This window comes from Palaemon carinicauda, chromosome 33 (assembly GCF_036898095.1).
Source record: "Palaemon carinicauda isolate YSFRI2023 chromosome 33, ASM3689809v2, whole genome shotgun sequence".
NCBI classification, from domain to species: Eukaryota; Metazoa; Arthropoda; class Malacostraca; order Decapoda; family Palaemonidae; genus Palaemon; species Palaemon carinicauda.
Genome location: NC_090757.1, coordinates 10,641,208 through 10,653,606, shown reverse-complemented (window position 1 = coordinate 10,653,606; position 12,399 = coordinate 10,641,208). Strand labels below are relative to the sequence as shown.

Here is a 12,399-nt window from a genome sequence, read left to right as displayed (position 1 = left end):
GCAAAACCTAACTTATTCTGTCGATAAGGAATATCATATTTATTGAAAAATCCAGTTACATGATCATACAATGTAACAGCAGTGGCATCCTTTAGAGGAATGAGTCCAAGAAACGCATCAGTAACGGTATCTTGGATTATCACCCGTGCTACCAAACAAATGTGCTTTACACACCCTTTGCCAGTTGATTCATCAACTACTAAAGAGAATTTGTTTTTCTTCATATGTTCAATAAGCTGAGAATGATATTCTTCTCCAATTACATTATTAACTAATGTTGTTGCTTTTGTGCGACCCAGTGTTAGTTTTTCTGTTATTTTAGAATCACTACAAATAGCCTGAATCAACTTAGGTAAATGATCTGCAAAAGCTAATGGTAAGTCATGTTCAGCTATTGCTGCAGCCATTCTAAGTTCACCCTTACATACATCATCAATGAACTTTGAAAACCCTATCTTCGGAAACTTTATTCGACCTTGCATAAGTTTTGCATTATCAAGGTGCTTCTTTTCACAATGTCTTTTCAAGTCAATTTCTCCTCCTGTTAATTTTAAATGGCAATCATAAATGTTACAATATGCAAATGTATCTTCCTTTGAGCTTGGTTTAACCCAATTTCTAAGCAATGGGTCTTGTTCATACAGTGAAGAATACTTTTGACAGTTTCTCTTCTTTTTAACACTACTAGTTTGCTTATCTGCTCCTGACTCCTCTCCTTCCTTGTTAGCATCAACATGTTGTAAAACTTATAAAAAAAAGGATATAAATACACGCCTTTCTAAACACATGCTCACTAGGCTTAGCAAAATAAAATTAATTAATAAACAATAAAATTAATATCATAGTGAGAAATACATCAACTTTTTCAAAAAGTAGTCTTACTGTAGCATTAGTGATCAAATGGTTCTTGATAGTTATAGGTTACCCTATACAGAATTATTTAATAATGTATATTAATTAATTATATTAGGGATTATCTAGGTATTGGGGTTATTTCAATTTAAATTAGATTCATTTATGAAATTTAGGCTTTAACAAGTCAGGTGCTGGGACCAGTGGTTATTCACCTGATGTGCTTATTTCAAAACTTACAATAATGAAACTTCTAAAATTGACCATTGTACAAACACCTTACCTTCTACTGATATTCTTCTTTCATCCTTTTCACGAGATAAAGCGTCTATAACTTTAGAACTTTTGTTAGAAGAAACAACACCATGGGTAATGCCTGATGATGTACTGGGAAGAGGTTGATCTATATTGACCAGTCCAAGATCATCTACCTCTTCAGAATCACTATCACATTCCCTAGTCTTCCTCTTTACAACTTTTCCTATATTATATATTAGAAACATTATGCTACATTAAAAACTAATTGTAAATGGACTCACAGAAATCTTAGTTTAGTGATATTTTCATATATATATACATATATAATATATATATATATATATATATATATATATATATATATATATATATATATATATATATATATATATATATATATATATATATCTTATTGAATAATTTGAGACCAAAGTTTTTTTTTTCTTTTTATCAAAAGCCGAAAAGCTATCAAGTTGATCAGTGTTCTTTTATTCCAGCTCAGAAGTCATTGAAATATTAGTATATTGGTGCAATCAATCATTGGACTACATTAGTTCACTATATGATAGGTTAAGATAGGATAGGTTAAGTGTATTGAAAACAAATAAATCCTATTTATAATTAGTGACAGTATACATTTTAATTATCTTATACAAACCATCATGCTTCCATCTAAGATTACAAGATAGATAAAATGCACCCAAGCTTACATTGTAGTTTTGTACTTGCCTTTTCCCTTTAAAAGCCAATCTTGAAGACTCATTTTAAAGTTATATAAAGCTTGATATACCCAAACACGTATATTCAGCTTTCAAGCCACAATAAATTGAATTTACAGAACACTGTTCAGAAACGTCAGATGTTAACCTATGGCTATGCCATTGACACTACAAAATCTGTGTGTGGCTGGTTTAACCTGGTTACCAACCGAGTCACCTAGACAGTTGGCCTAGACACGTATTATGTTCTAGACATGTTTAATACGTCAGAGTTGGACCGAGGCTCCAGCGCAGAAGAAGGACTCTGCCATTCAGAAATAAATGATTTGAAAGCAGGCAATTCTACTCCCTGTAACTGCAGTGTTAGAAAGGTTGAAATTGAATACCAGCCAACCAACCACGCCGATTTTGTATTGTATGCGGTTGCGGGGATGATATACTCTTAATTTCTGTATATATATATATATATATATATATATATATATATATATATATATATATATATATATATATATATATATATATATATATATATATGTATATATATATATATATATATATATATATATATATATATATATATATATATATATATATATATATATATATATATATTTCTTTTTCAATGTCAAAAGAATTGAAATTTTGGTTTTTCTTTTAGGGAAAATGTATAGTCTCATAAAAAGCTGTATATTTTGCTTATTTTCTAAGAAAAATCTGAAAATCTTGATCATGTTGAAAAACCTGTATATTTAAGATTAATCTGTATATGTGGCAACACTGATTGCATGTCCAAAGGACATCAGATCATTTACAGTTGGCAATCCATAACTGCTTTTGGACTTAATGCTTTCACAAAGAATACATAGCATCTGAATATTTTTTTTTTTCAATGTCACAAAAAGTTGAGAGACAGTGAAAGATGGAAATGGAAGGTTGTTAAAAGGAGAGGAGGCAAGGAAAAGATGGGCGGAATATTTTGAAAGTTTACGGAATGTTGAGGATAATAGGGAGGCAGATATGATTGCTGTTCCAGGTGTTGAGGTGCCAGTGATGGGAGATGAGAATGAGAGAGAGATTACAATAGATGAAGTGAGGAGAGCAATAGATGAAACGAGAGTAGGAAAAGCGTCTGGTATGGATGGTGTGAGAGCTGGGATGTTGAAGGAAGGGGACTGTGACTGTACTTGAATGGTTGGTGAGATTGTTTAATGTGTTTTGTGTTGTCAATGGTACCAGTAGATTGGGTTTGTGCATGTATTGTACCACTATATAAGGGTAAGGGAGATGTGCATGAGTGTTGTAATTCAAGAGGTATTAGTTTGTTAAGCGTAGTTGGAAAAGTGTATGGTAGAGTAATGATTAATAGGATCAAGGATAAAACAGAGAATGTAATCTTAGAAATACAGGATGGTTTTAGAAGAGGTAGGGGTTGTATGAATCAGATTTTTACAGTAAGGCAGATATGCGAGAAATATTTAGCAAAAGGTAAGGAGGTGTATGTTGCGTTTATGGAGTTGGAGAAAGTGTATGATAGAGTTGATAGGGAAGCAATGTGGAATGTGATGAGGTTATATGGAGTTGGTGGAAGGTTGTTGCAAGCAGTGAAAAGTTTCTACAAAGGTAGTAAAGCATGTGTTAGGATAGGAAATGAAGTGAGTGATTGGTTTCCGGTGAGAGTGGGGCTGAGACAGGGATGTGTGATGTCACCGTGGTTGTTTAACTTGTATGTTGATGGAGTGGTGAGAGAGGTGAATGCTCGAGTGCTTGGACGAGGATTAAAACTGGTAGACGAGAATGACCATGAATGGGAGGTAAATCAGTTGTTGTTTGCGGATGATACTGTACTGGTTGCAGACACAGAAGAGAAGCTTGGCCGATTAGTGACAGAATTTGGAAGAGTGTGTGAGAGAAGGAAGTTGAGAGTTAATGTGGGTAAGAGTAAGGTTATGAGATGTACGAGAAGGGAAGGTGGTGCAAGGTTGAATGTCATGTTAAATGAAGAGTTACTTGAGCAGGTGGATCAGTTTAAGTACTTGGGGTCTGTTGTTGCAGCAAATGGTGGAGTAAAAGCAGATGTACGTCAGAGAGTGAATGAAGGTTGCAAAGTGTTGGGGGTCAGTTAAGGGAGTAGTAAAAAATAGAGAGTTGGGTATGAATGTAAAAAGAGTTTTATATGAGAAAGTGATTGTACCAACTGTGATGTATGGATCGGAGTTGTGGGGAATGAAAGTGATGGAGAGACAGAAATTGAATGTGTTTGAGATGAAGTGTCTAAGGAGTATGGCTGGTGTACCTCGAGTAGATAGGGTTAGGAACGAAGTGGTGAGAGTGAGAACGGGTGTAAGAAATGAGTTAGCAGCTAGAGTGGATATGAATGTGTTGAGGTGGTTTGGCCTTGTTGAGAGAATGGAAAATGGCTGTCTGCTAAAGAAGAGTTGATGGGAGAAGTACAAGAGGAAGGTCAAGGTTTGGGTGGATGGATGGAGTGAAGGAAGCTCTGGGTGATAGGAGGATAGATGTGAGAGAGGCAAGAGAGCGTGCTAGAAATAGGAATGAATGACGAGCGATTGTGACGCAGTTCCGGTAGGCCCTGCTGTTGCCTCCGATGCCTTAGATGACTGTGGAGGTAGCAGCAGTAGGGGATTCAGCATTATGAAGCTTCATCTGTGGTGGATAATGTAGGAGGGTGGGCTGTGGCACCCTAGCAGTACCAGCTGAACTCGGTTAAGTCCCTTGTTAGGCTGGAGGAATGTAGAGAGTAGAGGTCCCTTTTTTTTGTTTTGTTTCATTTGTTAATGTCGGCTACCCCCCAAATTTGGGGGAAGTGCCTTGGTATATATATGTATGTATGTACAAAAAAGTTGAAATTTGGATTTTTTTTAGGGAAAATGTATTTTCTCTAAAAAATATGTATATTTTGCTTATTTTATAAGCAAAATCTGAAAATCTTAATAATGTTGAAAAATCTGTTTATTTCAGTTTAATCTGTATATGTGGCAACACTGCTTAGGGGTAACTATAGAGATGATGTTTAATTTTGCAACCGTAATGCGATCTCTCTCTCTCTCTCTCTCTCTCTCTCTCTCTCTCTCTCTCTCTCTCTCTCTCTCTCTCTCTCTCCAAACACTGACATCTTGGAGGAATTACACAATAATCAAGGGAGAACGACCTTGGACTGATAAGATTGTATTCGTAAGACTTAAAGCTAAAATACAAAAATAAAATGAGACTACTTTTATTACCTATAGCCTACTACTGCTGTAGCTGAAATTATCGTTCTCCTAATATCATTATATAATGATTAAACTATTATGGTAAGGCCAGTTGTAGCCCTAATTGAGAAGCCAAAATGCTAGAATAACGGGGAAACCGCTCATTACAAAAAATAATACATTCACAATCCACACGCGACAGGTAACAACTGCCAGTAAAATGCATAAATAACTTTGGTGGAAAAATAGACAAAGAACAGCGTAGAATCACCAACTAAAAAAGGCTGAAAACGGAAGCCCTTTGTAATACATTCTCCATGCAGTTCTAAGCACTCGGCTAATCCAGGTTTACTTTCATGTATTGTGGTTTTTATGCTTTAAATATCTTGTTTTCTATATAGGCTATAGGCCTAAGCTTTATTCGCTCACGATGACTGACAATTTCAATGGCGTAATGAATACGATCATTATTATTATCATTAGCTAAACTGCTACCCTAGTTGGAAAAGCAGAATGTTAAGCTTAAGGGCTCCAACAGGAAAAGAAAAAAAAAAACAGCACAGGAAGGATAGAAGGCAATAAGTAAAGTATGTAAGTTCAACATAAAAACATTTGCTGCAAGTTTGAACTTATGATCATTCCAAAACTTGGTCACAGCTGAAATAAAACGTCTAGACTACTGTGTAGTATTGAGGCTCATGATGACGAAATCTTTACTGCTATTACGATCGTATTGGACTACCAAATTAATACCGTTTCTTGAATTTAAATTGCATATATATATATATATAGAGAGAGAGAGAGAGAGAGAGAGAGGAGAGAGAGAGAGAGAGAGAGAGAGAGAGAGAGAGAGAGAGAGAGAGAGAGAGAGAGAGAGAGAGAGTGAGAGAGAGAGAGAATTAAATCTTTAAATTAAGATAAGTATCAACATAATGTACAGATTATGTAACCAGCTTTTATCTCAGACTAGTAACTCCGTACAAACGTAAAGCGAGAATCATATCTACAAGATTATGGTAAAATATTTGAGAAACAATACATATTATCAACTTTAAATACACTCGCATGATGACACCTACAAACGTCATCATATCACTGAATCCTGGGAATTTGGATGTTGCTGTCATCCATATGGAAGTGCCAAATCTCGGTTACGTATTATTTGCATATGGAGCTTTTAAGAAAATATATAAAATATACGATTATTTAGCATTAAATGTACTCTAATAGTATTTAATAACTTTATATTCTGGAGTTTGAATTGACAGAAATAATATTTATAGATAGTGTATGAGTGAAAGTACTTGTTATTATCGGCGATATGGCACAGCCGCAATAATGGCGGGGACGGAAGTGACGTCCTCAAGAGACCCCTAGCGGCAGCCGGCTGAAACTCTGACACGTCGCGTCCAGTGTCGACGAAATAGTGCAACAAGGAACAAGTCTGCTGCGCCTCTCACCCTCTCTTCGTTCTTCAGACCAGGGAAGGCACTCGCAGCATCTTCAACATGGGAAGTAAGTGCCCGGGAAATTAGCTTATTCTTTACATTTTAGTGTAGAATTATTGTTTGTAAATCATTAGTGAGTATTTCTCAGTAATTGTAGATCAGGTAAAGTTGATTTTACGGGGAATTGATGGAATTATTCGTGATTTTTGTTTATGGAGGTCGTGTGGTTTGGTGTCTCGTCAGCTGTGACCAGCTCGATGTGTTTTTGGGTGACATCCATATAAATCTAAATAATTTCTTGTATATTTTCTAAGGTTAAGTGACCCATATTGAAGTTTGAAGTGTTGTGGTAATGTATTTTCTTTTTATTTTGTAAGATTTATGGGTATTTAACAACACGGCTCAATGACCTCTTACCGTAAGGGAGCCCCCGTTAAGCTGACCGCACGATTGAGCTTAATATAGTCTGGCCACCTGCCCCAATATCCAGCTTAAGATACTTTCTAATATTCAAGGGGGGTTGTGTTAATTAGTTATTGACCTTTCTGGGTCAAGCTACTGGTAATTATGGTGCCCTACATTGTGTGCACAAAACCCCTAACAATCTTCGTCTAAGTTCATGTTTACATCTTGAAGAAGTATAGTCCCATGAGTGCACTGTATGCATTGCCTAATGGGTTCTGGATTCATTATTTTGACCTCAAGCTGTACTTTCCCTATAACCTATTTTACCTTCGTTCTTGCTTCCTGTCTTCCATCTTGCTGTCCAACCCCTCACTTTCTACCTCATATTCTTACTGATAGATTCCCCAGCACAGGACTGCTCAGCGTAAAATCATAAATCCGATCCCTGTTTAAACTACCCTTAAGTGCTGAAATGACTTATTCCCCGAATTTGACCATGAATTCCAAATTTAGAAGGGTAAAGCAACATTACTTACCATCTGTATTGTGTTTGGTGTGGTTTATTACATATGATCAGCGCCTAAGCCCGCTCTCCACCTAATCTAGGACCAGGGAGGGTCAGGCAATGGCTGCTGATGACTTAGCAGATAGGACTATAGGCTCCCCCATACCTCCAATTCCTTAGCTCACAAGGACGGTAAGGTTGCAGACACTAAAGAAACAGAGTCTGAGCGAGAGACTAACCCGTCTGGCGTTCAGCAGGCAGACGTGTTACCAGTCTGGCCACAACAACCTGTAAATGAATTTCTGCTTTACCTAATCAGTTTCAGAATGTGAGTGTATTCAGTTATCTGGTGCAGCCTAAGATGATGTGTCCTCATGGCTCGGTGTTCATTGTATCATTGGTATATCTAATAGTAAAGGAATATTGTTGTTTAGCCTAGTTTAGGTATACTAGTTTATCAAGGTAATACAGCTTTATATCTTCATTCTATTATTTACATAGTTCTTCTCTTAAGCATATTGCAGTTTTGCCTTTTAAATTAACTAGGCTACTAGCACTATATGGCCTAACCTAACCTAACCTCTCGCTAGATGACCGTTGCTTAAATTGAGGCTATTATTTTACTATCCTACATTAGCTCTTCAAATTTTATTGCTGTTATTAACTAAGCTACAGCCTTTGGTGGAAAAGCAGGATATTACAAGCCCAAAGGCACAAACAGGTATTGCCCTGCGAGAAAAGGAAATAATTTATATTTGCGAAGTATTGAATAATAAATGTAAAATAACTCTGAAGATCAGAAATGGTGTTGAAACAGAACTCTCATTATTATGCTATATAAACTGGAGAGTAGGGGAAGTATTGATTTAAAAGCTCAAGATAGAGAAGACTGGCGAAGTCAAATCGAGGCCCTTTGCGTCAATAGGCGCAGGATATGATGATAATGAACCATGAAGACGTATATCTGCCTTTAAACATAAATTGTTTTGTTTCGGTTATAGCATCATCATTCAATTAGTTCTTTAAGCATGTTGCATAAAATTTATAATTCAAACCATTGCATCCAGATCTCGCACTATACCATCCTGTACATAGTACTAGGTATGCCGTTAATTCCAACAGACTTACTTCATCCATCATAAGGCACAATATTATCTAGTAATTTAGAAATTTATCCTTTAATCAGATTGTGAAATGGTCTTCCTAAACTTTTTGTAAATTCTAAACTGAACAGGTTTACGTTTTATTTTATAGTTTATTTATGACTGATCTATTTTAACATTGCTACAGTACTGATATTAGAATAGAATACATATCTTGTGTGTATACTGTATAGTATAGTATATATATATATATATATATATATATATATATATATATATATTGCTATTTCCTTATTTTATTTCATCACTGGGCTTCTTTCTCTGTTGAATCCCTTGGTCTTGTATCATTCTGCTTTAATAACCAGAATTGTAGCTTGGCTAGTAATAATAATGGCGTCTTACATTAATGATATACAGTAGCTTATCTCTGTATGGGTTATGATACATAACCAGAAAATTACTTTAGGGAATTTGAAGTGTATCAGTTCAAAATATCAATACGTACTGTATTAATTCTGTTAGGGAATGCTGTATATTGATTTTGGACTTGCTCTTGCCATTGTGAATATTGCATAGCCACTTTATATAGGGGAATGGAAGAGGTTAGGCCATGCTATTACCAAGTGTGTATGATAGGTTATGTGTGTAAAGGAAATGTTTATTTATGCAAGCTTTACCATAGATAGATTTGGAGCAAGTACACATTTGGCCCTAAAAATTATGTGATCCGGTCTTGGAAAGGTAAAGCTTTGTAGCTGTATTAGTAATATATTTACCTGCTTCCATGGAGCCAGGGCACCAGCCACCCGTTGAGATACGACCGCTAGAGAGTTATGGGGTCCTGTGACTGGCCAGACAGTACTACATTGGATCCTTCTTTCTGGTTACGGTTCATTCTCCCTTTGCCTACGCATGTAGCAAATAGTCTGGCCTATTCTTTACAGATTCTCCTCTGTCCTCATACAACAGACAACACTTATTATCAAACAATTCTTCTTCACCCAAGGGGTTAACTACTGCACTGAATTGTTCACTAGCCACTTTCCTCTTGATAAGAGTAGAAGAGACTCTTTAGCTATGGTAAGCAGTGCTTCTAGGAGAAGGACACTCCAAAATCAAACCATTGTTCTCTAGTCTTGGATTGTGCCATAGCCTCTGTACCATGGTCTTCCAATGTATTGGGTTAGTTCTCTCTTGCTTGAGAATACACTCGGGCACACTATGCTATCCTATTTCTCTTTCTCTTTTTTGTTGAAGTTTTTATAGTTTATTCTGGTAATATTTATTTTAATGTTGTTACTGTTCTTAAAATATTTCATTTTTCTTGTTTCCTTTTCTCACTGGGCTATTTTCCCTGTTGGAGCCCCTTGGCTTATAGCATCCTGCTTTTCCAACTAGGGTTGTAGCTTAGCAAGTAATAATAATTGGAGTGTTCCTTTGGTAAAAGGTGGTTTGCTGGTCATACAATGGACAATAAAAATGAAAGTTGGGAAAGAAGTTTGAGAAGTGGTTTTTTAAGTTATTTTATTTCCATGAATCTTAGCTTTGAATAGGTTCGTTACCTTCTTCAATCGTATTGTAGGTAGGAAATTTTTACTGTCACCTAAGTAGATAACGAGTTTACTGGATTATATCCATTCAGAAGATACTGTCAGGTCAGTTGAATTTTGACAGCCCACGACATCATCTTCAACAGAATTTAATCACAGGGGAAAAAATCTGGCCAATACTGTATATAATAGATTCAGTATGGTTATCAATTCAATCTCAAGGTAGCTTGGGTTATGGTTGTATAATTTTCCCCCAAGAAATTGTAGTTGTATGCATGTCAAGGTTAAATATGGTTTGCTAGTGTTATGCTATATGAGGTACCTTAACTACCACTGTAGGTGCTATCAGTGTTCAAAATTTTACTTTGTGTTTTCTTTTACAGTAAAATTCTTGGAGGTGATAAAACCGTTTTGTGCGGTTCTCCCGGAAATTCAAAAGCCAGAGAGACGGATTCAATTCCGAGAAAAGGTGTTATGGACAGCCATCACTCTCTTCATCTTCTTAGTATGCTGCCAGGTATGTAATTGAAGAAATGTACAGTATTCAACACTAATTGTATGCTAAACTATAGTCACTTTAATTTTGCAGTGTAATAGTTTGTAAATATATTGATCATTGTATTTAATATTTCAGATCCCCCTCTTTGGTATTATGAGCTCAGACTCTGCGGATCCTTTTTATTGGATCCGTGTGATTTTGGCCAGTAACCGCGGTACGCTTATGGAACTTGGTATCTCCCCCATTGTAACTTCCAGTCTTATAATGCAACTGTTGGCAGGTGCAAAGATTATTGAGGTTAGTATGTTAAATATATTGTACTGTAATGAACAATATAGTTCTTGAATTTTGTCTCATTTATTTTCATCTATCAAGGTATTGTTTAGAGGTAGCATATAATAATAATCAAGGTTCTTGAGACTAAGTTTTAAAGGAAGTTCTGTACGATTTAATAGATATTTGTGCTTTTATCATTCTATCTCCAATAGTTTTCTCAGTTATATAATGTTGCTGTTATAAATATATTTCTTGTTATAGATACATTTCTGATACAATAACTTGTCATTCAGTTACTACTTGAAAGGATAAAAAATCTTGTTCTTTTTTTTTATAGGTTGGTGATACCCCAAAGGACAGAGCCCTCTTCAATGGAGCCCAAAAGCTTTTTGGTATGGTGATCACAATAGGTCAGGCTATCTTGTATGTCATGACTGGAATGTATGGTGATCCATCTGAATTAGGAGGTGGAATCTGCTTGCTCATCATTATCCAACTGTTTGTGGCTGGACTTATCGTGTTGTTATTGGATGAACTGTTGCAGAAGGTAAGAATTTTTAATTTAGTATCAAAAGTCAAGGTTGTTATTTTCAGATACAGTATTTGGAATATTCTATGGAGGTTAGGTTGATTTTTTTGATTTTGATGTTCTCTTTTAGTACCAAAAGTCAAGGTTGTTTTATTTTTAGTTATTTGAAATAATCTGCAAAAGTTAGATTAATTTTTCTGATTTCAATGCTTAATTTGAACAAATATTAAATTTAGTACCAAAAGTCAGGGTTGATGTTTTTAGATATTTGAAATATGTAAAGATTGGGTTGATTTTTTCTGATTTCGATGCTTAATGCGAACCAATATTCAAGTTTTCTCTTCTTTTTCAGGGTTATGGATTAGGATCTGGTATCTCCCTCTTCATTGCCACTAACATCTGTGAAACTATTGTATGGAAAGCTTTCTCTCCGGCTACAGTCAACACTGGCAGAGGTACTGAATTTGAGGGAGCCATTATTGCTCTCTTCCATCTTCTGGCCACTCGTCAAGACAAGGTTAGTACAGTAGCTTAAAGTTTCCACTGAGATATAGTCACGAGTGTGTGTATTTTTATTTTAAAAAAATAATGATTAAAATATTAACTGTACCTTTTGCAATTTTTTATTTTAAATATGGTTCTGTTTTCAGGTACGAGCTCTTCGTGAGGCTTTCTACAGGCAGAATCTTCCCAATTTGACCAATCTTTTGGCAACCGTTCTCATCTTTGGCATAGTGATATACTTCCAGGTAATATAGTTTGGCTATTATTAGTGTTACAAGTTATGTTTGTATTTCAGATCTTGCTATATAATTTTTTTTTTTTTTTTTTAAACTGAATTTTGAATATTTAGTTATTTAAACATAATTTGGTGAATGAAGTTTCAAGGTACAAATTTTTTTTTTTTTTTCCAGGGCTTCCGAGTCGATCTCCCCATCAAGTCTGCACGTTACCGTGGCCAGTACTCTTCTTACCCCATCAAGCTGTTCTACACTTCGAACATTCCCATCATTCTGCAGAGCGCTCTTGTGTCCAATCTT

The 12,399-nt window shown here is 35.6% G+C and overlaps 1 protein-coding gene across 1 annotated transcript in view; it reads left to right on the top strand.

The window, feature by feature from the left end:
• Window positions 1-6,401: 6,401 nt before the first annotated feature.
• Window positions 6,402-12,399, top strand: part of Sec61alpha (SEC61 translocon subunit alpha) — a 9,915-nt gene continuing 3,917 nt past the window's right edge. Inside the window, exons 1-7 of the mRNA XM_068356741.1 lie at window positions 6,402-6,559; window positions 10,439-10,572; window positions 10,690-10,851; window positions 11,168-11,377; window positions 11,712-11,876; window positions 12,010-12,108; window positions 12,274-12,399. The exon at window positions 12,274-12,399 is cut by the window's right edge and continues 15 nt beyond it. Coding sequence (XP_068212842.1) covers window positions 6,553-6,559; window positions 10,439-10,572; window positions 10,690-10,851; window positions 11,168-11,377; window positions 11,712-11,876; window positions 12,010-12,108; window positions 12,274-12,399 — 903 coding nt within the window. The 5' untranslated portion in view covers window positions 6,402-6,552. The remainder of the gene's footprint in view (window positions 6,560-10,438; window positions 10,573-10,689; window positions 10,852-11,167; window positions 11,378-11,711; window positions 11,877-12,009; window positions 12,109-12,273) is intronic.